This window comes from Rhinopithecus roxellana, chromosome 14, assembly GCF_007565055.1.
Source record: "Rhinopithecus roxellana isolate Shanxi Qingling chromosome 14, ASM756505v1, whole genome shotgun sequence".
NCBI lineage: Eukaryota > Metazoa > Chordata > Mammalia > Primates > Cercopithecidae > Rhinopithecus > Rhinopithecus roxellana.
Window position 1 is genome coordinate 118513090 of NC_044562.1, and position 27512 is coordinate 118540601.

Below are 27512 nucleotides of genomic sequence, written 5' to 3' on the forward strand. Positions count from 1 at the left end.
TTGGTATGTTGACAGCAATGGTGCAAGTGATTCGACTTCTTTAAGAAAACAACACATCATTAAAAACACACTTACCATCCATGTTGGTATATCTCACAACAAATTATTAGGAATGTCTCATGGCTCAAATTCACACGCAATCCCATAAAAAGCGTATGCAGCACCTCTACACACCACATTCCAGGAAGAAAAACAAATGGACCATATCTTCATTAGGAATAGCCAAAGTCACTTGAAAAGGTTATTAGAGGGGCCGGGCGCGGTGGCTCAAGCCTGTAATCCCAGCACTTTGGGAGGCCGAGACGGGCGGATCACGAGGTCAGGAGATCGACACCATCCTGGCTAATACAGTGAAACCCTGTCTCTACTTAAAAATACAAAAAATTAGCCGGGCGACGAGGCGGGCGCCTGTAGTCCCAGCTACTCGGGAGGCTGAGGCAGGAGAATGGCGTGAACCCGGGAGGCGGAGCTTGCAGTGAGCTGAGATCCGGCCACTGCACTCCAGCCTGGGTGGCAGAGCAAAACTCTATCTCAAAAAAAAAAAAAAAAAAAAAAAGAAAAGGTTATTAGTGACAATTGTAAATACCAGAGATACATATAGGAAAGAAAATGTTTTTCCTCAGGGAATGGAAATGTTTCGTGGGACAGTCCTTCACAGTTGGCATGACTGTTTGGGGGACTGACTAAATGCTTTATCATACATCTGCATTTACAAGGTCTTCACTGTTAATCACAGAAAACATTTTTGTTCCTTCCAGATTGCTCTTGCTTCTGTAGACAATTATATGCTAATTATTATTCAACATAACAGCGAGAGCAAAGGGACAATACTGCAAACACAACTGCAATTTAAGGAGCCAAAAAGAAATATGCTGGCAAGCTAAATGCTTACACACACACAAGTTAGGCTTTTAAAATAACAGTGTGTGAGAAACTCTGAAAAAAATATTTCAAGTTCTTCAGTGCTCTTATGACATTTTAGGGGGAAACAGTGGTTTCCTTAAAATAATATTTTAATACTCCTATCTCATACTGTTTAGTGTCATAAGGCTAATTAATGGGTATCTAGATGTATGTAGAGAAAACTGAAAGAAAGACAAAACTAACTGAAAGCATCTTTAAGCTGCCTCTGATCAAAAGACTGACTTCAAACAAACTGGACTGAAAAAAAAAAACCCTTTATGGCCTTGTAGAGTTAAGAGAGGTTTTTGTGCTTTATTTATTCATGGTCCTTTTGAGTTGAGAGGAAAAAAAGTTTTAATATTTTCAGGTTGGTATCACAAGGATTGAATAATACACTTATGAAGCTTTTCAAGAAAATGCTTGCTTTGTTTCTAAAGGAGAGGCTGCTGATGGTAATTTGTGTGCTGCTGTGCAACTGGATGAGCTGGAACTGTCACCGGAAAGCCTGCCAGTTGAGGTAAATTGGAAGTAGTGTTCTGATAAGATGACATATCCACAGACATCCCCATTTGCTGTGTGTAAGCAGTTGTACCAGTAGCTGACTGTAGGTTAGAGTTCTGGTTCATATAAGTAGGATTGGAAACAGTGTCTTGTCCAGTGCTACAAACAAAATTTTAAAAAGAAAACTATATTTACTTTGCAATATCTAGGTTACAGTTAAGAGATCATCATGACAAAAATGCCTTTTCCATCTTCAAGTTTATGTAGTTCTGCTCTTCTGATTACAATTTAATCATTCCAGCCATTGAATACTGTTAATCAAATTTTCTTTTTTTTTTTTTTGAGATGGGATCTTGCTCTGTTGCCCAGGCTGGGGTGCAGATCATAGCTCACTGCATTCTTGAACTCCTGGGCTTAAGCAATCCTCCTGCCTCAGCCTCCTGAGTAGCTGGGGCTATTTTTAAAAAAATTAAATTAGTCCAGACTAATTTAAAAAAATTCCTTTTTGTAGAGACTGGGTCTTGCTATGTTGCCCAGGATGGTCTCAAACTCCTGGGCTCAAGTGATCCTCTGGCCTTGGCCTCTCAAAGTGTTGGGATTACAGGCATAAGCCACCATGCCGAGCTTGTTAATGTAATTTTTATATTGATAAGAAGAGAGAGGTACTTGAAAACAAACAAAATGTAAGATTCTAAGACCAGTTTAACTTCCCTTCTCCAGAATCTCTAACTAAAAACATTCAGAAACCATCTGAGGAGATGCAAACTGTTCTTGACTGAAGTACCCTTGGCCAGTTGCAATGAGAATGGAGTCTTGGCTCAAGATGCCACTTTTAGTCTGTATTCTCCCTCCCCATCTCCCAATCCAGCACAAAGAAGTCCACCTCTTCTCTGTAAACCTCTTTCAAGCTTTCCTTCAGTAAGGACTTTCTACTTTTAAAAGGAAAACAGTGTAGTCTGCATCGGGCCCAAAATCTACCCTCACAATATTCCACAACTATTTCTTTATTGACATTTCACAAACTAAGCTGAAAAATCACACCAAATTGCCAGACTTGTTTGTTCCTATAACTACTATGGCATACATTTCTCTTAAAATATATATATAATTTTGGCCGGGTGCGGTGGCTCACACCTGTAATCCCAGCACTTTGGGAGGCCGAGGCAGGCAGATCACAAGGTCAGGAGATCGAGACCATCCTGGCTAACAGTGAACCCTGTCTCTACTAAAAATACAAAAACAAAATTAGCTGGGTGTGGTGGTGGGCGCCTGTAGTCCCAGTTACTCGGGAGGCTGAGGTGGGAGAATGGCGTGAACCCGGGAGGCGGAGTTTGCAGTGAGCCGAGATCGTGCCACGGCACTCCAGCCTGGGTGAAAGAACAAGAGTCCGTCTCAAAAAAAAAAAAAAGTATATATACACACACATATATACATATATATACATATATATACTTACGTGTGTGTGTGTGTGTGTGTGTGTGTGTATAAATAAAACAGGCATGAGCCACTGCGCCCGGCAGTTTTAGGGCTGAGCTTGGAGGCTCATGCCTCTAATCCTAGCATTTTGGGAGGCCAAGGTGAGAGAACTGCTTGGGCCAGCCTGGTCTGAGACCAGCCCAGGCAACATGACTATACCCATCTCTACAAAAAATTAAAAACATTAGCTGGGTGTAGTATGTGCCTGTGGTCTCAGCTACTCAGGAGGCAGAGGTTGGAAGATTCTTTAAGCCCGGGAGTTGGAGGCTGCAGTGCACTATGATCACACCACTGTACTCCAGCCTGGGTGATAAAGCTCCATCTACAAAAAAAGTTTCAATAAAAAAATTACATAATTTAAAATTCCACCAAATATACTGCTTGCAATAAAAGAGAGAATTAGTTTCAACATTACACCACTTTTTTCTCCATAATACCTAGTGTTACCAAGGATAGCAAAATTTTATATTTTATTCTAACTGAACACTAATCTGAACAGATTTATTTAATATTCATAAAATATCTAAAATTCATACTCATGGAGTTTGAGGGTGGGAAGAGACCTTACAGATCATCTACATATGATGATATTGAATGAACATTTTGTATGGTTAAGCAAAGTGAATAGAAAGATTTAAATACAACTCTCTGAGTAGAAGTGTTTTTATTAAAAAACAGAAATACAGGGCTGGGTGCGGTGGTGCATGCCTATAATCCTAGCACTTTGAGAAGCCATAGAAGGCGGATTCCTTGAGCTCAGGAGTTTGAGACCAGCCTGGGCAACATGGCGAAACCCCACTTCCACAAAAAAATACAAAAATTAGCAGAGCATGGTGGTGCTCGCCTGTAGTCCCAGCTATTCGAGAGGCTGAGGAGAGTGGATAGCTTGAGACTGGGAGGTCAAAACTGTAGTGAGCTGAAATCATACCTCTGCACTCTAGCCTGGGTGACTGAGTGATACCTTGTCTTAAAAAAAAAAAAAAAAAAAACCTTGGCCAGGCGCGGTGGCTCACACCTATAATCCCAGCACTTTGGGAGGCCGAGGCGGGTGGATCATCACGAGATCAGGAGTTTGAGACCAGCCTCACCAACATGCTGAAACCCCGTCTCTACTAAAAATGAAAAAAAAAAATTAGATGGGCGTGGTGGCACCTGCCTGTAATCCCAGCTACTCAGGAGGCTGAGGCAGGAGAATTGCTTGAACCTGGGAGGCAGAGGTTGCAGTGAGCAGAGATCTAGCCACTGCACTCCAGCCTGGGTGAAAGAGGGAGACTCTGTCTCAAAAAAACAAAGCAAAACAAAAAAACCTGAACTACAAATTTCACAGTTCAAACACCCTTCTTTTTAAGGGTCAAAGTAACAATAGTTTTCTAATTTTTAGGCATATATGCAGATAAATAAGTCTGGGGCTACTTCACAGGCTGATTATAGCACAGTGCTAAGCACATAATAGGCTTAGTCTCATAAAGGACAATTAGCTTTATTTTGTCCCAGGGATGCAGACTGTAAGCTTAAGTAAGGGCAATAATCTCAGTATGGGTAGCAAAGCTAAGGTAACACCATTCCACTTCACAGGATTATGAATGAACAGTTCTGTAACTTCATCTTAATAAGGGTCTACATATTCCCAATAAGGGTCTATATATTCCCAAATCTAGGAAAATAAACACACATAATTATAAAATTAACACAGCTCCCAAAACCTACCTTAAATATGAAGTTTGAGCAGGCTGTGTTGTCACTGAGGAATTCACATTTGGAGGCAGAGATCTCAGTGGACCAATCTGATCGGGTCCTAGGCTATAGCTTTGGGCAACAGTTACTTGGTGAATGCTCTGACCCATATAGTTTCCACCATGTGATTGAACTGGATATGTCTATTAATCAGAAAGAAAAAGTTGATTCACGAATCTCCCAAACATGTGCCTAATAATATATTTAAAATGTTAAAAGACTTAAAGGAAAGAAACTATACTTCTTTGGGAAGCAATCTGATTCTACCAATCTATCCATCTTAGAACTAAAAGTGGAGAACTGTCAAATCACAGTGCCAAATCTATGAAAATTTGATTTGTTTGGCTGTTCTTTTATTTTTACAGAGAGCTGGGAGAAAGACAGGTGGTATACTTTTAAGTAGTGGATTGCAATCTACCCAGGTTGCCTATTACTCAGTAAACATGTCTTGCTGTTGAGCCACAGAAAACTGTACACTCCCTTGAAGGGAAGCCCACCATCACTTAAAGTCACTATAAGAATGATAACCTTCTTTACCCTCATCCCAGGATGACTCATCCAACTCCTTCCTAAGAACGAAACTTAAGAGAAAAAGCTGAAAAAGAAATAGTATAAGGGTGCCAGGGCTTCCCTGGCAATGTCTACTTTATCTCTTACCTTTAAGACAAACAGGACAAAAGTAAGGAAGAGTTATGGGTAAAAGACATGTATCCTCAGGAAATAGCAAAAATGGTTTAGGTCTCTTTGGACATTTATATGTGCCCTACTTATTTTCAGGACAACAGCTCCTTAAGGACAGGGTCTACCACCTGTCTACTATAGATAGCATCAAAACAATGCACACATTTAATATATCATACCATAATGATCATCAATCCAGTTTTAAATTAAGCTATTTTTAAAGAAAAGACCATTTATCTGAAAATTTAGAATGCTAGAAATCCCAAATAAGCTACATTAAGTACAATCCCACTACCTCCTTAGTAGACATGTAACTATCTACTGACAATAGGCTGAGACTGTGAGAATCAGCTTCTTCTGCAGTTTAGGGTTCCTGAGTAGCCTACACAGATACAACTAACGTGTTACCCCCAAGTGCTTCTAGTAGAGATATATTTTTGTCAAATTAGAATAGAAACTTTTGGATATTTCAAATGCTCGAGTGAATAGTGTAGATACAGATTACATGAGGAATCAAACAGAAAGTTAACTTTTTAGAGAAATGAGTTGTGCTTGGCAAAACGCAGTAAGTAGAATGCAATTAAACACCAAAACCTGACACAGAATAGCAAATAACCCTTTACAGACACATAAAAAAGCCAACATAGTTTTATCATACAACGATGCAGACACTGCTTTTTGTCCCACTTTCACAGCAGCAGCAAACAACTCTGAAAACAGAAGCAAACTGAATAACTCCCAAATGTCTTCTGCAGTCAGAAATCGTTCCTACCCTCCTAATTTTCAAAAAGATCAAGGCATGGCACATTTGATAAATGTATCTTGTCTGACGTGACAGTTACCATAGTGACTATTCTTTTTTTACTTAACAATTATGTTGTGTCAAGTCATCTAAATTATTCACCCACATTCTACCCTTTCTCCTTGGTGTCTCCTTCACATGTACCTTTAAATACCAGTGTTCATAAATTAACATGCATTTTGCTCATCCAAGCTCATTCTGAATTCAATTGGCTAACTGGCTGAAATTTCAAACATGCTTCTGAATGGGGATACTGACAAATATAAAGTATTCACTTCATATGGCAAGCACACAAAAAAGGTGAAAAGTACTGGAAAAAGATGGCTTACGGATGTTCATGGATGGCTTATGGAGTCTGTACCTCGTAGATGTGTATCATATCTTTGCTATGCACAAATTTTTAACAACTTAAGTCATGCAGCTAAGTAAAGGAAGTATAAAGCATACTCTAGAAGTTCATTGTGCCTGTTAATAATCATATGAGTCAAATAAATCTTTATGGAAATTTGTAAAGAAATGTTAAATCTTGTTGAGCAGCAGCAAAGTGTTGGTACCTGGGGAACTTCTGATATGCTAGGTACTGTCCGAAATCAAAAAATTTATACTCCACATTTACAAAAAGGATTTATACTTACATAAAAGATTTATGCTTTATACTTTCAAAAGCACATGAAGAACCAGAACTACCCTCACATATTTAATGGTCTTTTCATCCATGTTAAAACTGAACTAAAATGTACTTGTGAAATATCAGTATCTGTCTAAGTTGTTCTGGTGAATGTTAATTGTTCAGTCAATATTTACTGAAACAATCAAAGATAAATTTTATAATTTTATTTACAGACAAAATAAATCTTAATACTATGCTGTAAAACACTTTTACTTTAAAACTTGTTTATAATTTAGAAAATGTTCTCAAAAAACATGCTCACCTGCATTGGAACCCCGGATGATGCAGGTGGGTAATGTGCTGGAGGGTGGAGCTTTGAATAGACTGAGTACACTGGTGCTTCATTCACCAATTTGTTATATAGTTCCAGAGCTTCCAGGACTTTTACATTCAATTCAGACAATTCTGAATGCTTCCTGATGTAGAAGAAAAGTATTATAATACTCTTCTAGTTTTTAGCATCTATTTAGTAATATAAGTTATTTTTTAAATTTAGCACAATTTCTATTCATATATTAAAAGGTTATTTTATATTTAATGAAAGAATATTCACAAAGGGAAACTGAGAGGAAGAACTGCTTAATCCTTGTAATAGCTAGCCTGATACTGAGGCAGGAAAACAGGGTCTGGAGGCAGGGAATCTAAGGCTGTTTTTCAAGCTGACTTCTTGTAACTACACTGAAAGGAAAACCAACCCGAACTTTCCACACCTAAGTAACAAAAGGACCAGAGGCTGCTCCCTTTGCAAACTCCCCACGTTTTCTGTGCAGCAGATGGGAAATTGGGTGTCCGAAAAAAATCAGACTGATTACAGTTCCAGTCTTCGTTTGCAACTTTGTAACTTAAGCCTCTGAATGCTGGCTGTCCACAACCAGCCTCTGAATGGCTGCTCCAGCCTGTGAATGGTTGCTGTCCACAACCAGCCTCTGAATGGCTGCTCTAGCCTCTGAATGGTTGCTGTCCACAACCAATCAGACTGACTGTGGGCAGAGTCTTCATTTGCATAGAAGCATAACTGTAACTTCTCCCTAGCCTCTAACTGGTTGCTTTTTGCAACCAATCAGATGTTTGCACAGCACTGTGACCTTTGTAACTTCATTTCAGCCTCTGGTTGGCTGCTTTCTGCAACCAGACTGATCGTGAGCTTCCACTTCATTTACATGAGGTGAGCATGACGCAGCCAATGGGAAACTTCTAGGGGGTACTGTACTTGGACCCAAGAAGGTTCTGTATCTGGGTCCTTCAGCTGCTGCTCAGGCCCACTCCCACACTGTGGGGCGTACTTTGGTTTTCAATAAATCTCTGCTTTTGTTCTTCTGTTGCTTCGATCTTTCCTTGCTTTGCTGGGCATTTTGTCCAATTCTTTCTTCAAAATGCCAAGAACCTGGACAACCTGCAGTCACAATCCTCTACCAGTGACAATATGACTTTACAATATTAGGGAAAAGTCCTTTCCATGCCTCATAACATGCAATCAATTCATAATTTTGGTGCTGAGAGAATTTACTTTCACACATTCCAGTTTTATTTTGAGAATTCAATCATTAAAAAGAAAATTCTCAATTTGGGTAAGAATCTGGGCCTGAATTGTAAATCTCAATAAAAGAAAGTACCCAGGCAAGGCCCAGAACCTCTATGAAGTACATGATATGATGGAAATTTAAAAACACTTGTTAAAAAAAAAATCACACACATTTTCATTTGTTTATATCCATAAAAATATCAACTGAAAAAAAAAACAACTTAAATAATTATCCTTGAAAATCCAAGTAAAAACAATGTGTAAGACTAGTCTCTACAGCTCGTTTGTTGGTTGGTTTATTTTGAGAAAGTAAGTAAACCAAAACTTTATTATGTAATAACAACAAATCCAAATAAAAGCATCTTCAAATATGACCAAGAAGCTTCAGAGCAGACTCTTCCTACTTGATACAATTTTGTCTGTTCCCCTGGGAGTAATAAAGAACTCTCTTTGCACTGTCAAATTTATAAAAGTTAAGCAACCACTTTTCATCTGGCCTGAAACATCCATAAGCCTTTTTATTGAAATGTGGTTCTTTCCATATAACCACAGAGAGGCAACAAGCAGAGGCACACAGACACAGGACTACCAAGTAAACAGCCACTGAGTCCTATCAAGATTTGTCACTTTTCTTCTACTAGTCTTTTATGTCTGAACAACAACAACAAAAAGTTTGTTCCCTCTCTGGTAGGAATGACTGCATTAAGCAGGTCAAACTGTAGTATCAAAAATAACAGTTACGAGCCACCCAGAAAGCTACAGAAATTAGTGCCATGCTAACAAATGCATAACTAAAATTTAACTGTAGGAAATCCACAAAACCCAGTATGTTGATGAAACAACAGAAAAATGCAGTAGAAAGACGTGATCACTGTGTTTGAAATCCCCTTAAAGATCTGAGACACAATCCCACAGTAGTAAGGCAAAAGAGCAACTTGATCAGATGGTAGAAAATTATCTTTGGAGGACAGAAGGAAATAAGACATAGTTAAGGCCAGAATATGAATCTCCAATAAATCTACCTAAACTTTTTTGGAGTCAATTTACATATTTACTCAATATAATTTCTTAGGGTGATAAAATGCTACAAAATTTCATTCTGTAAAACGACAGAAATGAAATGTACAATTTAACTTTCTAACAGTAGAGTTGTTTTTCTCAGTAGGAATAACAAACGCAATGATCCATTCAAGGGAAAAATTGATATTTTATTCATCTTTGAATACTTGACAAGGGTAAATAATAGTCAATAAGAATTTTTTGAAGAACAGGAAACATTTCCCAGAACAGGAGCTGCATCTGCAGCTGTGGCCATGGAACAAGAAAATATGCCAGTTGGCCTATTCAAAAACTGAAACTGGTAAGAAAACTGGTTAATGATTGAGTTCTCACTCAAAAAATTAACTAACATCAGAATGGTCACTTTGATTTTTTTTTCTTTTGAGACAGGATCTCACTGTGTCACCTAGACTGGAGTGCAGTGGTGCAATTTTGGCTCACTGCAGCCTCCTTGACCTCCCAGGCTCAAGTGATCTTCCCACCTCAGCCTCCTGAGGAGCTGGGACTACAGGTGCATACCACCAAGCCCAGCTAATTGTTAAAATTTTTTTTTGTAGAGATGGGGTCTCACTGTATTGCCTAAGCTGGTCTCAAATTTCCTGGGCTCCGATGATCCTCCCACTTCAGCCTCCTGAAGTGCTGGGATTATAGGTGTGAGCCCCCACACCGGCCTCACTCTGACTTCTAATTCTTCTAGATCTTTTCCTTTAACAAAATTCTTTTTATGAACCAAAAATAAGATTAAATTGTCATAGCTTCTGCCTTTTTTCATTATATATTATAATATCTGTTCATATCAAGGGATAATTATCAAGGACAATGATTTTCATTGTAGAATGTGTGGACACACACTCCGTCCTCCATGTCCATGGGTTCTGCATCCGTGTACTCAACCAACTTCAAATTGAAAATACAAAACATTAAAAAAAAATTGTGTCTGAACTAAACATACAGCCACATCTATAATACTTTTTAATCTTTTCCAGTTTGATTATTCACTAACCATTAACATCCTGCATTGAAACAAAGTAGATGTGTAAGGAGATATTTAATGCTTTCTCTAAAATATGGCAAAACTACTGTCAATTGACACACAGATTTTTCATTTCTTTAGAAAACACAACAAATTTATTTTTAAAATGTCCCCTGGAACAAAGATGACAATCTCTGGTGACTAGGAAAAGTCCTGCTGCTACTGCACTTCTCTGACACAGGCAGAAAAGAAGTAGTTTCTGTTCTCCTTATTTTGGCCCTATCTGATCTCTTTTTCTTGTGTTGTTTATATATTAATTCAATAAATACCACTAGAGAGGGATGATGATGGAATACTAAGCCCTATCCCTTGTTTTCCTTTCACTAAGGGTTCTCTCTCTGACTTCAGATGGAGAGCTGAGAAATAAGGGAGCAGAACCAAGTTAAAAGCTCAACCTTGAAAGTCTACCCTTCAGTGTTGCTCCTATTTTTAAAGTGTGATCCTATTTAAACAATAAGGGCCAGGCACAGTGGCTCATGCCTATAATCCCAGCACTTTGGGAAGCTGAGGCAGGAAGATCACTTGAGGCCAAGAGTTTGAGACCAGCCTGGGCAGCACAGCAAGACCCTGTCTTTAAAAAAAAAAAAAAAAAAAAAAAGCTGGGTGTGAGGCTGGGTGCAGTGGTTCACGCCTGTAATCCCAGCACTTTGAGAGGCTGAGGTGAGCGGATCACAAGGTCAGGAGTTCAAGAGCAGCCTGGCTAATATGGTGAAACCCCATCTCTACTAAAAATACAAAAATTAGCAGGGCATGGTGGCGGGCACCTGTAATCCTAGCTACTTGGGAGGATAAGGCAGGGAATGGCTTGAACCCAGGAGGTGGAGGCTGCAGTGAGCCGAGATCGTACCACTGCACTCCAGCCTGGGTGACAGGGCAAGAATCTATCTAAAAAAAAAAAAAAAAAAAAAAAGGAAAAAGAAAACTACGTAGGATAAAATTAAAAGAGCAATAGAAACAAAGAAATACAAGGACAAGAAATGAAGAGAAGACATGATTTAGCTTCAAACACTAGAGAAATTTCATTTAAAATTTTTGTAAGTACCACTTCTCATAAGAATTCAATTCTTGGCCAGGCACAGTGGTTCATGCCTGTAATTCCAGCACTTTGGGAGGCCAAGGTGGGCAGATCATGAGGTCAGGAGTTCGAGACCAGCCTGGCCAACATGGTGAAACCCTGTCTGTACTAAAAATACAAAAATTAGCCGGGTGTGGTGGTGCACGCCTGTAATCCTAGCTACTCAGGAGGCTGAGGCGGGGGAATTGGTTGAACCTGGGAGACAGAAGTTGCAGCGAGCCGAGATTGTGCCATTGCACTCCAGCCTGGGCATCAGCGCAAAACTCCATCTCAAAAAAACCCCCCAGAAAACTGTTATCTTTAAATAAAAAGCACCTGACTCCCCAGCTATCTTGGCAGCTCCTCTTAGTTGGGGACCTTCCTGGACTTAAGGCAGGATGGTCTCAAAGAAGAGGAAAAAGTCAGTGGAGTTGATCAATTCTAGGCTCCAACTCGTTATGAAAAGTGGAAAGTACGTGCTGGGGTAAAAGCAGACTCTGAAGATGATCAGACAAGGCAAAGCAAAATTGGTCATCCTCACTAAAACTGTCCAGCTTTGAGGAAATCTGAAATAGAGTGCTATACAATGTTGGCCAAAACTGCTGTCCATCGCTACAGTGGCAATGATGGGCAGACCATGCAGAAAATACTAGAGTATGTACACTGGCTATCACTGATCCAGGCAGTTCTAATATCACTAGAAGCATGCTAGAAGAGACTGGTGAAGAGTAAGCCACGCAAAATTTTTATTTAATAAAACTTGTCAGAGCTTGTTGCACCACCTTGCTATAAGTTTGTAAGAGTTTGGGAAACTGAAAAACAATTTCCATGAATTGTGTAGTTCCACAAAAACTTTCCCTACATTACTGTTTGCCAAAAAACAAGTGAACCCCCCAAAACTATGCTTTTTATTCCTTGCATGAAAAATCTCACCTATCAATTTCTTCGAGTTTTTCATCTATCATTGGACCCATCTGTTGGCAGATATCTGTAAATACAAAAATACTTACAAACATAGAAAATCCAATTTAAGCCAATTTCAACAATTTTTAACAATATAGCACCAATATACAACACTATGCATAATACACAGAGATTAAGCTCACGCTAGAGAAAGACTACTATTCAGCACTACTACTGTACATTACTATCACGTGACTAAAAGGTCAACTTTAAAATAAAAACCTCATTATGTTTTCTTGAAACTATTAACTAAGTTGACAGACTGTCAAATCTGGAGTTATCCCAAAGTCTTAAAGACATCTAGAAAACTATGACTAGTTAACTAAAACAAACTTGGGCCACAATATATAAATTATGTAACTTCTGCCCATCAGATATGAAGATTTTTCATTTACTTAAGACATTTCAAGATTAAACAGTATATTTCCCAATGTGAACACTGATACTATAAAGAGCACAATGCTGCATTCTATATTCATAACCAGATGTTTCTTCTATATAACAAGGATTTATTTACCAGAGATTCTTCTCCCAAGGGATTTTTTTAAAAACATAAAAAACACGTTTTAATTGTTCTCACATTTCTTAGAGACTAAAAGACATATCAACATGAATCAAGTGACTATGTTACGAAGTTAACAACGATCATGTATAATTTTGTCCTTTAAATTCATAATACAAGAAAATTGAACAGGAATAAGCATTTTAAACGTTTTGACTCAATTTGATATGCTGTTATTTTTAATTCTGTCCTTTTTTGGACTGCAAAAATCTTTAGCCAATTTCACTTGTAGGCTTAAAGAAATAAAAAGACTTCCTTTATGAAAAGGATTTGCAGGTTTATGACAATGCCTTCTGAGTAATACTTTTACTATTTTACTGTACTAGTCTGTTCCCTACCAGAGATTTCTAACCTCTAGAGGCAAATACAAGGCAGAAGAAACTGAAAACATTATGAATAGCTAAAATATTAAATAACATTAAAATAATATCTAATAGTCACTACCTTCTAAATCCAAAAGGTCTTGGGAGTCTGGTTTTGAATCTGTTGGATCTATACTCTGAAGTACCTGCAGGGCTCTATCCATCTTATCCTAAAAAAGTAATAGGACACTTTTTAAAAACTCAAGAGTTTTAACTTCAGTGAATATGAAATTACTCTTTCCAAGCACTCTCAAAGATAGTACATTTAAATGTCTTGATAGTTTAACTATTAAACAAAAGAGGGACTCTACCTCATCTATATAAACAGGCTCAGGCTCTGATTTCTTAATTTCCTCCACATCATCATCAATTACATTCAATTTGTCCACAGCCGCTATAGAAACAAAGTAAATTTTAAGTTCCTCAGCATTTACTTCAGTAATTTTAGTTATTAATTTATAAGTGGTCTATGATTGTCCATAAGAAAAAAAAATAGAAGTCCTTCAAATATTCACCACATTTCATAATCAGTATGTTATCACATACGTTTGGTCATTTATTTCACAAACATTTATTTAGTATTCATTATGTGCCAGGCATTGTTCAGGCATTTATACATACACCAGTGAATAAAACAGACAAGAATCTCTAACCTCATGGAACTTAAAATTTTAGTGGAACAAGTGTGCAATATTAACAGCAGCTGACATTTTAGGCATTTTCCTGAAAACTGAGTGTTACCACTGGGGTGAATAAATGTATGAAAGCAGATTATTATCTATCTAGCTAATTTCAAACTTACATCTGTGAGTTCCTTCTACTCTTCCCTTCTATTAAAAAAAACTATTGCCTATATGAACAAAAAATAAAACTTACTTTAAGCTAACTTTGATAATAGTTAAAACAACACTAAACACAAAAGTTTTTCATGAAGAGAAGGTTGAAAAAAAACTTACAAATACACAAACCCAGAAAACTACTTAAATGTTCCCTGAAGTATTGCTAGAATGTACCATATTTTAACAAAGTAAATTTTGGTAAAAATAAAACTACAATAAGAACCTACATAGTCAAACAATTTTAAATCCCAACTGTTAGCCATTTATTTCAAACATCTGGCTAACTTTCAAAGAACAGAAATCAGCATAACACAAGGATAAGCTGAAAACCCACAGTATTTTTTCCTGTTAATACTTTCCAGCCTATGTCAAGGAGAAATTGCTATATAGAATCCCCTGAGCATGATCAATAAAGTTATTTTTTAAAGGTATCTCTAATATGCCTATCTACCTAGAGAGTCAGATAAGAGGAATAAAAGTATAAATAATGGCAAAGTACTCTATATTCAAATCAGTGAGTATCAACTTCTCACGACTTCATTTTTCTGAATGTATCACTCTATACATACAAAGACGATGTTACACATGATGCATAATGCTTTCATTTGAAGTTCTTTCTCCTGAACTGGAAAGGATTAGCACTGATATATCCCTCAGTGAGTCAGTGTTAAGGTCAGACTGTCTTGACTTTAGAATCCTCGCTCAATCACTTACTAACCCCTCAGCCTCAGTGTCCTTATCTGTAAGACAGGGCAACAAAAGTAGCTATCTCACAGAACTGTGAGATTGAAATGCAATAGTACAAATGACTTAGCACAATGCCTGACAAATAATGAATGCTCAAAAACCAGTAACTATTTCTGATTATAATCATTAGTATTATTACAAGCTGTTCCTTTACACTCAGATCCCCCCACCTCCCTACCTGAATAACAAATGGAATGCTTTCTCAGTCAGCATTGTTGACAATGGCTAAAGTGTCTAAAATGGAACTGTCTGTGGCTGCAGACTGACTAAAGTTCAGCAGATCTGAACCAGGAAGCTTAGTGGCTTGATTACATTACTTTGTTATTGTTTCAAGCTCCCTAGGATCAAATCAAGGTGAGGAAAGGTCTAAAATTTAGGAGTACTCCTAAACCCAGTAATTATATTCGGAACTTGCCAACCACAACTTCCGCACACCATTCCCGCTTTGCCACTGTGGTTCACTGATGAATCAAAACACTCTTTGTACAGAATAGATATGAACTGCCTCTTACACTACACAGTTAGGTTGATTTAAACACCTGCATGGTCACATATGATTTTATGCCTGACTTAACTATGTATGCTAACTCTCAAAAGATGTAAAATAAGAGGAAATATTCTTGCGATTGGCACAGGCTAAATTAACCCCTTAATTCGGTTAAAAAGTAGGTTAGATTGTCATGCCTAGAAAATGATTTAAAACAAAAAGTTAAATGCCAATCTACTTTACATCCAAAACCAAATCATAAAATTTAAGTGAAAAAAACTTAAATAGATCTAATGTTCTCTAAGATAACTTACCTGCCTCAGTCTCTACGTTTAAATTAGTTGTTACAAAATTGGATGGGAAAAGTCCTATTCCTCTGTGATTTTCTCCTTTCCACCAATTGGCATCACTAAAAATACAGTGCAAAAAATATCATTTGTTCCCTCACATTTTAATACAATAGCAAAGAGGAATCAAAAATTAAATTTAGCCTCCTTTGAATATATTCGTTTACATGCAGCTATAATTAAGTCATTTTTCTTAAATTTAATAAATATTAAAAAGTACAAGTAAAACAAATATCCACATCCCTATATCTAAATTGAGAACCAGGCCAGGCGCGGTGGCTCACGCCTATAATCCCAACACTTTGGGAGGCCAAGGTGGGCAGATCACCTGAGGTCAGGAGTTTGAGACCAGCCTGGCCAACATGGTGAAACCTCGTCTCTACTAAAAATACAAAAATTAGCCAGGCATGGTGGCGCACACCTGTAGCCCCAGCTACTTGAGAGGCTGAGGCAGAAGAGTCACTTAAACCTGGGAGGAAGAGGTTGCAGTGAGCCAAGATGGCACCACTGCACTCCAGCCTGGGTGACAGAGCAAGACTCACCTCAAAAAAAAAAAAAAAAAAAAAATTAGAACCAATTAGCAATTCATCATGTGTTACTCTGGGCTTTAAAAAAGTAAGGCTGGGTGCAGTCATGCCTATAATCCTAGCACTGTGGGAGGCTGAGGTGGGTGGATCACCTGAGGTCAGGAGTTCGAGACTAGCTGGGCCGACATGACAAAACCTCATCTCTACTAAAAATACAAAAATTAGCTGGGTGTGGTGGCAGGTGCCTATAATCCCAGCAACTCGGGAGCCTGAGGCATGAGAATCGCTTTAACACGGGAGGCAGAGGTTGCAGTAAGCTGAGATCACATCACTGCACTCCAGCCTGGGGGATAGAGTGAGACTTTGTCTCAAAAAAAAAAAAAAAAAAAAAAAAAAAAAAAATTAAAAAATTAAAAAGTAAACAGGAAACACTTAAGTGCCCTTTAGTAATGACCCCAAATCCCAGGCCACATCCATCTTACTACACTACCATAATAAAGTTGGTAGCCCTCCTGTCAGTTTTTTGTTCTTTTACACGTATCTATAGCCAAGTCCATATAGAAACAGACAGACACACATGATAATCCATACAGATCTTTTTAATTTTATATATTAATTCTTTCAAACTTTGCTTATTCCTTTTAAATTAAAATTCCATCACACGAATAGGCCATATTTAGCCATTCCTGTATAGATGCATATTTAGGTTGACTCCAGTCTTTCACCATTATAAAGATAAGGTAATGATCATCCTAGACTTGAAGACACACATGCAACAATTTTTCTGCACTTATTCACAGACGTGAACTTGCTGGGATTTAAGAATATAAATATTTCCTTTGTTTTTTTTTTTTTTTTGAGATGGGGTCTTGCTGTGTCACCCAGGCTGGAGTGCAGTGGTGCGATCTTGGCTCACTGCAACCTCTGCCTCCCAGATTCAAGCCATTCTCCTGCCACAGTCTCCCAAGTAGCTGGGACTATAGGTATGCACCACCACTCTTGGCTCATTTTTGTATTTTTAGTAGAGCTGGGGTTTTGCCATGTTAGTCAAGCTGGTCTCAAACTTGATCTCCAGTGATCTGCCCACCTCAGCCTCCCAAAGTGCTAGGATTACAGGTGTGAGCCACCACACCCAGCCATAAGCATTTCATTTTACTAGATACTGCCAAATGTTCCCTAGAATGACTGTGAAAATTCACCTTCCTCCTTCCCCCGGTTGCATGTAACAATGTCATCTTTCCTTGTATGTGATAATTTTCCCAACTAACACTGGATAATCAGACAGGAGAGAAATCATATTTCACTGTATGCACGTGCATTTCCCATGCATCTACTTGTGCTTGCTAGCTATTCAGACTGCCTTTTCTGTAAAATGCCTGTTCATATTTTTGCCCACTTTTCTTATTCTATTGGGTCATTTGTCTTTTTTCATGGATCTGTAGAAGTTCTTTATATATTTTGGACAGCAGCTGTTTGTCTGAATTATGCAGATACCTTCTTCTAGGCTGTCACTGTCTTTTTAGCATATGTTTATGGTTTAACTGTACAGTGGTTTTTTCCCTATGCAATCAAATTTGGCAATCTTTTCTTTCATGGCTTATACTTTTACCTTTTTCTACCCTTAAACTCCTAAATCTATTCTCCTATATACTTAACTGTAGTTTTAGTTTGTTTTTGCTTTTTCTTTTTCCCCTCTCATATGTTTCGGTCTTTAATTCATTTGGAATGAAATTTTAATGTACTATGTAAAACTTATCAAAATTTTATCTGTACTATAAAAAGAGCCATTCATCACAGCAAAATTTATTAAATAGTCCATCATTTTTTCTACTAATTTATAATACCCTATCTTTCAAACAGTAATCTGTTCATGAGCCTATTTCTAGATTCCATTCTGTTGCAATAGTCCATGAATCTATTTACGCATCTTGTTAATGTACCTTAACACCTGCCAGGGAAGATATCCTTTTTATATTACTCTTTCTCATTTATTACACACCTTCAAATTTCCACATTAACATTAAATTACTTTTCAAGTTCTCTGGGGAAAAAGTCCTGTTGGGATTTGAACTGGAAATGCACCAAAATTATGCAATAATATAAGAAAAAGGAAATCTTTGTAATGTTAAGGTTTCTTCCCTATGAACATGGTATCTTTCTCCATTTACATTTATATAAAACATAATGTGTAAATATATATTTGTATTCTTTTATAGCTTTCAAATAATTTTATAATTTAATTCATAAAGACCTTATGTATCTTTGTTAGGCTTATTCGTTTCTAGATCATTTATATAATTTTTGTTACTACTGAGAATGCCTTTTTTTCTACTATATTTTCTAAAAAGTTGTGATTAAAGCATACTACTGAGTTTTGTATGTTGAGCTGGTATCCAACAACCTTGATGAACTCCTACCACTTGAAATAGTTTGTCCACTGGACTCCTGAACTTTCTATATGGAAAATCACAGTATCTGGAAATAATGATAATTTTATCTATTCCTTTCCAAAAATCTGACTTACTGAACAGACATTCTTAAGTATGAGTCTTACATATGAACTAATGTCTATGATTATGAAACATCATTTCATTTATGAGCACTAGAAAGAGATGAGTTATATATCATCCAAGTTCTTAAAGCCAGAAAATAACTGATGTACTGATGTACTGACAGTTCTAAGATATCATATCTGCAAATATCTATGTAAGATAGGAAAAAGTTTCTTTCTCTTACAAACATATTTTTAAGTTAACTTTTCATTTTGAAAAGGAAAGCTGAACTTGAGAAATTTTTATATAAAACGAGAACCCAAACCTGTGAAATGGATGCACGTGTTTTATATGAACCTACCAACAACTATATGTATACCCTTCCTTAGTGGTCCTACCAATATAGGATACTTTTCCTCCCAGCCACAACTACAAACTCTCTGATGAAGCATAAAAGTAGGCAAAGCAACCAAACTGACAACTCCTTCCCAGTCCTAATCCAGCTCTATACTCTCTTCACTGACTACAAGTTTGATTCTATGGAATGTTGATGGCAAAAAAACATTGTTCAAGTTTAAATTCCCAAATTAAAGAAATTGGCACTCTAATTTTACACAAATCATTTAATAATTAAAGAAAACTTTAATGTAGCATTTATATTTAGAGCTTTTTATATTAAAAAAATCACAACTGAGTGAAAAACAAAAAAATAATACAAGTGTAAAGAACATAAACCTCACCTTCAACAAATATTATTCAGCTAACATTTATGAAAACCTACCATGGAGAAAATAGTACCTTCAGGCTAAGCACTGAAGTTACAAAGATAATTAAGACACCATTTGTGCCCTTAAGAAGTTTAAAATCTAGCATAAAGCTGTAGTCCCAGTTACCCAGGAGGCTGAGGGACGAGGCCTGCTTGAGTCTAGGAGTCCAGGCTGTAGTGTGCTATGCTCACGCCTGTTGCTCACACCTGTGAATAACCACTGCACTCCAGCCTGGGCAACCCAGTCATACCCTATCTATAAAAACAAGAAAAAAAAAATCTAGCAGTGTTTTACAACTTCTCCTACAGAACTGACTAAAAACATGTTATCTTGCTTTACCTTCAGAATTTGTTTTCTCCTTTCCCCTTCCTCCCGCCCAAGGAAGTGATGAGCCTCTTCAGAATCAACTGATTTAGTAGAGAGACATACGTAAAGAAGTGCAGTTTGCCCTCCGTATCTGGCGAGTGCTACATCCATGGACTCAACAAACCCCAAATGAAAAGTATTCATGAAAGATAAACAAAAATGACAATAGAACAAAAAAAACCCAAAAATTTTAAAATACAGTATGTTGTATTTAAAAATACAATATAATGATTTGTATAGCATTTACATTGTATCAGGTACTATAAGTTATCTAGAGATAATTTATTTTTTATTTTTTTTTTTGAGACGGAGTCTGGCTCTGTCACCCAGGCTGGAGCGCAGTGGCCGGATCTCAGCTCACTGCAAGCTCCGCCTCCCAGGTTTGCACCATTCTCCTGCCTCAGCCTCCCGAGTAGCTGGGACTACAGGCGCCCGCCTCGTCGCCCGGCTAGTTTTTTGTATTTTTTAGTAGAGACGGGGTTTCACCGTCTTAGCCAGGATGGTCTCGATCTCCTGACCTCGTGATCCGCCCATCTCGGCCTCCCAAAGTGCTGGGATTACAGGCTTGAGCCACCGCGCCCGGCCATCTAGAGATAATTTAAAGTATACAGGAAGATATGTGTAAGTTACATGCAAATATGATGCCATTTTATATCGAAGACTTGCATCTGTGGATTTTGGTATCAAGAGGGGTCCTGGAACCAACCCTCTAAGGAAATGAGAAATGACTCTGTTTAAAATACAGTATAAGAAATGCTGTTATATATGTTCAGAGAGGTATAGCTCAAAGAAGGGAACTCCTAACTCCACTGGGAACTAAAAAGCAGAGAAAGGCTGAAAGGCTTCCCAGAGGATATAAAATCTGACACGGGTTTTGAAGGTTAAGTAGGCACTTGCCAGGAGGAAAAGAAAATTAAGGCTGTGGAAATAAAAATGACATTTTGCCCTCCTGCCATTATTGATAAGCAAGAAAACAAGGCACAAAGAACAAAAACCTCCGTACTCTGAGATAAAACAAAAAATGTTACCACACTTAGTTTTAGGTCTCAAAGTACATGAAAACTTGAGCCTTTCCTTTTAACATTGATTTCTTAACAAAAAGTACTCACCTGCTAAGTTTTGCAACGACAATGACTGAAGGTAGTAATGTCTTCTCTGGATATAAGAATCACATGAGAAAACTGCTATTTCTACCATGAACATATAAATAGCAAACCTGGAAAAACCTGGTAATCTTGTGGGGGTCTTATTCCTTAAAATACCTGTTTTATTTTTTAATATAGGGAGGCATCTTTTCTAAAGCTTGGACTCCCTTGCAACCTGTCCTTGAAAGTAAAGTTCTTCTCCTTTTCTAAATGCTTTTACCTCCTTCAGCAGGGCTTTCCAGGCAGACAGAACCAAAGGTACAATGCTACAGAGGACTAAGCGGAAAATGGCATTTTTGGAACCGCAAAAATTCCACTTGATTATTTGAAATGGTACACAGAAAACAAACATGGAGTGGGCCAGGCATGGTGGCTCACGCCTGTAATCCTGGCACTTCGGGAGGCTGAGGCGGGTGGATCACTTCAGGCCAGGAGTTTGAGACCAGCCTGGCCAACATGGTGAAACCCTGTCTCTACTCCTAAAAGTACAAAAAATTAGCTGGGCATGGTGGCGCATGCCTGTATTCCTAGCTACTCAGGAGGCTGAGGTGGGAGAATCGCTTGAACCTGGGGGGTGGAGGTTGCAGTGAGCTGAGATCATGCCATTGCACTCCAGCCTGGGCGACAGAGTGAGACCCTGTCTCAAAAAAAGGAAAGAAAAAGAAAAGAAAAGAAACACGGAGTGGTAAGATAAAGCTAAAATGTAGAAAGTGAAAAGCTTTTCTTGATATACTCTGTTAATAAAAAATGTGCACCTTTGGGCCGGCACAGTGACTCACGCCTGTAATCCCAGCACTTTGGGAGGCCAAGGTGGGCAGATCACCTGAAGTCACGAGTTCGAGACCAGCCTGGCTAACGTGGTGAAACCCTGTCTCTACTAAAAATACAAAAATTAGCTGGGCACGGTGGCGCATGCCTGTAATCCCAGCCACTGGAGAGGCTGAGGCAGGAGAATCACCTGAACACAGGAGGCGGGGGTTGCAGTGAGCTGAGATGGCACCACTGCACTCCAGCCTGGGTGACAGAGGGAGACTCCGTCTCAAATAAATAAATAAGAAATGTGCACCTTTTCTATCAGCTCAATGGTTTTTGTTTGTTTGTTTGTTTTTGAGACAGAGTCTCGCTCTGTCATCCAGGCTGGAGTATAGTGGTACAATCTCGGCTCACTGCAACCTCCGCCTCCCAGGTTCCAGCGATTCTCCTGCCTCAGCCTCCCAAGTAGCTGGGACTACAGGCGTGCGCCATCAGGCACAGCTAATTTTTGTATTTTTAATAGAAATGGGGTTTCACCATATTGGCCAAGGTGGTCTCGAACTCCTGACCTCATGATCAGCCCACCTCAGCCCTCCCAAAATGCTGGGATTACAGGTGTGAGCCACCATGCCCTGCCAGCTCAATGGTTCTTAAATGGAGATCCATGAATGATATGTTTTCAAGAGACTTCAAGGGACTTGTGTGTGTGAAAATTTTATGCTTTACATTCCACAAAAGGTATAAAAACAATGAGTAGAGTCATTTTCTGGACGACCTCCTTTTAACTGAAGACTGTCATTTAACTTTAGCATGCAAGTTTGCATTTGTTTACCAGCGATTACCAATCACCTAGAATGACAATATTTTACCCATAAGCATGCTTACAGCAACTATAAAATTGTGGTGTACTGTTGTCAAAATGACAGCAATTGACCTACATATTCCATCATATTCATGTTGAATTCTTTTAGCAGTTACAATTTAAAAAGTTCTTTTTTGCGGTGATAAACCTTAATTGAAAATTGTTTGGTGAGCAGTAGCTTATTTTAGAAAATTTTGTTATATAAAGTAATGCTCTAAATTAAAATCTTAGATAAAACCACCCATTTTGTTTTTATTTTATAAATATCTTTAACTTCATAGTTGTATAAGAGTATCAAAATGGTAAACATAAGCTCTTTTGTAAGTACTCTAACTAAAAGACACTTATAAGCCTGACATTTTAGACTGTCGGTGTTCAGAGCCCACACTACCTCTCCACCTTTACAGACAGTCTCAAACTCATGATGGCATGACTTACGATGGTGCAAAAGTGATACACACTGAGGTACCCATAAACCATTCTGGTTTTAACTTTCAGTACAGTATTCAATAAGTCACATGAGATATTCAATACTTTATTATAATAAATAGGTTTTGTGTTAGATGATTTTGCCCAACTGTAGGCTAATATAAGTTGAGAAGTATCTGCATTTCTATCTATTCTCCTTCAGGGATCATGGTGTTCCACTCCAAATGATTATTTAAAAAATTTTTTCCTCATGCAAAAAAGATTTTCTAAGTGAAGATGGTACTATCTTGATTGTCTAAGAGACTTTCCTTTTCCCATCCTCAATTTCTTGCAAAATTTTTTATCTTATCAAAACCAATCAAGAAACAACTGAAATGGAACCCTAGGATAAGCCTTCTTTGCCAGATGCTTGCACCAAGTATAAATCTGCTATCTGGGCTCCAACAGCACCTCTTTTATGGTATTCACCACACTCTGCCTTCCATACAACTGTCTATATTGTAATTTTAACTCCCTTACTTTATTCTAGGTTTTATGAAGACAACTGCATCCTCATTTGTTATTAATTATAAATAGTCAATTACCTAACATTTTCTTAATAAATATTTACCACAGCAAAGTAAAACCATTACTTATCTACCCTTTATCTTAAAATATACTAGAAATATTAAACTAGTGCATTATAAATAACTAAGTTATTTATAATGGATACCAAATACATCTGCAATCTCTGTTCACAGCAACAAGCTTATTACTTCTCACTCTTGCTAAGTTTCATGAATTTCTTTTAAAAGTACAGATCAAGGCCGGGCGCGGTGGCTCAAGCCTGTAATCCCAGCACTTTGGGAGGCCGAGACGGGCGGATCACGAGGTCAGGAGATCGAGACCATCCTGGCTAACATGGTGAAACCCCGTCTCTAAAAAATACAAAAAAACTAGCCGGGCGAGGTGGCGGGCGCCTGTAGTCCCAGCTACTCGGGAGGCTGAGGCAGGAGAATGGCGTAAACCCGGGAGGCGGAGCTTGCAGTGAGCTGGGATCCGGCCACTACACTCCAGCCCGGGCGACAGAGCGAGACTCCGTCTCAAAAAAAAAAAAATAAAAATAAAAATAAATAAAAATAAAAAAATAAAAAATAAAAAATAAAAGTACAGATCAGTATTAAGCTCAACAGAGATTGATCTATTTTTTATGACAGCTTTAAATGGCAGGAAAATTCTGAGGAGAGTACAGTAGTAGATTAAGAAATGGGGAGGAGCCAAGTATAGCTTTTGGTGCTTTGATCAAGGGTATATCGCTATATTTCTTCCTAAAGTTTTTCTGCTAGTAATTTCGGTACACACTACTGCCAACGTAAACATATGCAAGTAACTGAGTATTTACATGTTTCCCACTTGTGGTCATCCGCAATATTTAATAAGTTTTTCATCCAATACATAAATTATCAAATATAACAAACAAATTATCAAATATAATGAGAGGAGGCTCACATTATCTACCTTTTATTTTAGGAAAAAACAAGGTATAAAAAGGTTCTATTATTATTTAAATACACTAAAAGTCAAAGAACTGAATACTCTGGATTCTAAAAGAAGGGCATTACACTTTAAAACTTCCCATAAAGATTTAAAACATACCTGTCATCCAAAACAATAATTATTTCACCATGTTTAAAGGTGAGTTCATTGTCCTCAACAGCTTCAAAATCATATAAAGCTCTCACTTTCCGTGCAACCTTATTATTTAACTGAATTTCTGCAGATGGATATAAGGATTTTGTTTCTGTGTGTTGTTGTTTCTGTTCTTGCAGCGATAATTCAATAGCTAGTTTCAAAAATTAAAATGCAAAGCAACTGGAATTAATTTTGATAAACATTAGATGACAATGTAAAATTCAGTAAGAATAAATCAAGCATTTTATTTGTCTAATTACAAGCTACAGTTAACTTTCGGGAGGATGGGGCAGGGCAGAGAACCATGACATTTTTAAAATAAAGTTTTTGCTCATTCCTTATTATCACGGTCTGTCATATACAGCAGCAATTATTTTTATAGCAAACAGATTGTGACATTATAATATGGGTAGCTTTCCATATAGGATAAGCCATGAACATATTTCTGTGCTTGACTCATAACTTTGGCATTAAAAAAAGGTGAAATGTAATCTCTCCAAAGGTAGCACATCAAATATATATTATTGAAAAAAGATAATGAATTAAATTCATTTGACAGCATGTCATTTGTTTTCCTTACTTTTTGGATGCTACTGGTTTTTAGATTTGAGGTAGAAATAAAAGTATACTACTAGTTTTATTATCATTTTTATTTAAAAAAATGTTCTGGCAAAGATATTTTAAGCAACACTAAATTACACGTGCTTGATCATTTACCTTTAGCTATGTCTTCATCCTCTTTGTTTTTGTTCGATGACGTACCATTCTTGGCAGCAGCAGAGACAGTCTGTAAATGTATGAGTAAAATGAACACAACTATCTCTTCAAACAAAACACAAGCTCTATAATTACTTGCAGATGCTAAATTTTAAAAAATACTGATATAACTGAATTTCATTTAACAGTGAAGTTCTTTTCTGAGACACGTTCTCACTCTGTCAGCCAGGCTGGAGTGCATGGCACAGTCATAGCTCACTGAAACCTCCAACTCCTGGGCTCAAGTGATCCTCTTGCCTCAGCCTCCTGGGAAGCTGGAACTACAAGTATATGCCTCCACACCTGGCTAATTTTTATTTTTTGTAGAGACAGGGTCTCACTATGTTTCCCAGGCTGATCTGCAACTCTTAGCCTCAAGTGATTCTCCTGTCTCAGCCTCCCAAAGAGCTAAGATTACAGGCATGAGCCACCATGACTGGTCTAAAAGTGAAGTTCTTTATCATAATTTTAAGTAATTGTTTTCAAATACTAAAATAAAACATCAGATTTTTCAAGAAAACATTATCAACTCACACAGGACTCAAACTGGCTTAGATTTTGCATAAATCTAACACAGAACTTGGCATACAGAAAGTACTTAAATATTAATAGAATAAAAAATATGAGTCTTTCCTGATTGTATTCCTGATCTCAAGGTCTCTTAGTGAGAGGAGCTCTACTGCTACAGGAGTACAGCTACACGAGAAGTGCTAGCAAGAAGTCATGATCATCACTGAAGAGAGAGGAGTTGGGACAGAGACAAGAGATGCAGTTCTAGGAATACGTGTGAAGTCCTTTTACTAGTTACTGTGGCTGGGTGGCAGTGGTCTGCCAGGCAAAGCAGAGAACTAAGGAAGGTCATGCTTGAATTTAATAAATGGCATGTAAGACAGGTATCTAGGACTCCGATCCATCAACCAGTTTTTTACATAGATTTTTCAGAAAAATATGCAGAAAGGACAGAACAGGAAAATGTTTCCTTTTTATTATTTATAAGACTCTTGTCTCAAGACTCTACCTTGTACTCTTAGGTCTGGTCAGCTATAATCTTTTTTCAGTTGGTGTGGCTCATGCCTGTAATGCCAGCACTTTGGGAGGTCGAGGCAGGTGGATCACCTGAGGCCAGAAGTTTGAGACCAGCCTGGCCACATGGTGAAACCCCATCTCTACTAAAAATACAAAAAATTAGCCAGGCATGGAGGTAGGAGGCACCTGTAATCCTAGCTACTCTAGAGGCAGAGGCAGGAAAATTGCTTGAACCCAGGAGACGGAGATTGCAGTGAGCCGAGGTTGCGCCACTGCACTCCGGCCTGGACGACAAGAGTGAAACTCCGTCTCCAAAAAAAAAAAAAAAAAAAAAAAAAACCATCTATTTTTCTCTTTAATCTATGATCTAAAAGAAAAGAAAATATAGTACTTCTCATAGTCTCTTTCCCTAGCCCATATCCTAATATTAATGGGAGGGAATAAGGTACTGAGAGCAAAATCCAAGGAATAGTATTTTCTTCCCCTAGACCTAAAAAAACAGCCCACTCCATGAGTCAACATCCCTGCCTCCACACCCCAGTTCTACTAAAGCTATCCCCTCTCCCAGCAAATAAATTTCTAGTCTTACATTTCCATCCATCTTATATGTAAAACATTCACTCTAGGCATTTTCACTCTTCAACAAACAAGTCTTGAGCCTCTCAATTCCATGAATTTGTTCATTTCACTTATCTCCTGGTGTGACTTCTTCACTTCTAACAAAATATTAATACATTTAAGTTTCAAAATTCTACCTCTTTACCTTCTTCACCATTCCAATCGGTAGTCACCTCTTTCTCTCTTTAGTATTCAGACAGACAGCATACAGTCTATTCCCCTCATCCTGTTTGTCACTTACAATCCAAATTAGTTATTTTTCACATGTATAAAGCTATCGTTCAAATTTGCTACAAATTTCTTGACTATAAGGGCTATGTCATACACCTATGCCTTTTACATGACTGCAGACTTAGAG

The 27512-nt window shown here is 37.8% G+C and overlaps 1 protein-coding gene and 1 pseudogene across 3 annotated transcripts in view; one reads left to right on the forward strand and one right to left on the reverse strand.

Moving 5' to 3' along the window:
• Nucleotides 1-1196: 1196 nt before the first annotated feature.
• The window catches only part of STAM2 (signal transducing adaptor molecule 2), a 52668-nt gene continuing 26352 nt past the window's right edge, over nucleotides 1197-27512 (reverse strand). For all 3 annotated transcript variants that reach the window (XM_010372901.2, XM_030916670.1, XM_030916671.1), the window contains exons 6-14: nucleotides 25472-25541; nucleotides 24719-24905; nucleotides 15710-15804; nucleotides 13634-13716; nucleotides 13405-13492; nucleotides 12369-12423; nucleotides 7030-7183; nucleotides 4588-4757; nucleotides 1197-1563 (exon numbers count right to left, since the gene is read on the reverse strand). In XM_010372901.2, coding sequence (XP_010371203.2) covers nucleotides 1335-1563; nucleotides 4588-4757; nucleotides 7030-7183; nucleotides 12369-12423; nucleotides 13405-13492; nucleotides 13634-13716; nucleotides 15710-15804; nucleotides 24719-24905; nucleotides 25472-25541 — 1131 coding nt within the window. In that variant the 3' untranslated portion in view covers nucleotides 1197-1334. The remainder of the gene's footprint in view (nucleotides 1564-4587; nucleotides 4758-7029; nucleotides 7184-12368; nucleotides 12424-13404; nucleotides 13493-13633; nucleotides 13717-15709; nucleotides 15805-24718; nucleotides 24906-25471; nucleotides 25542-27512) is intronic.
• On the forward strand, nucleotides 11834-12167 carry LOC115893250 (annotated as a pseudogene).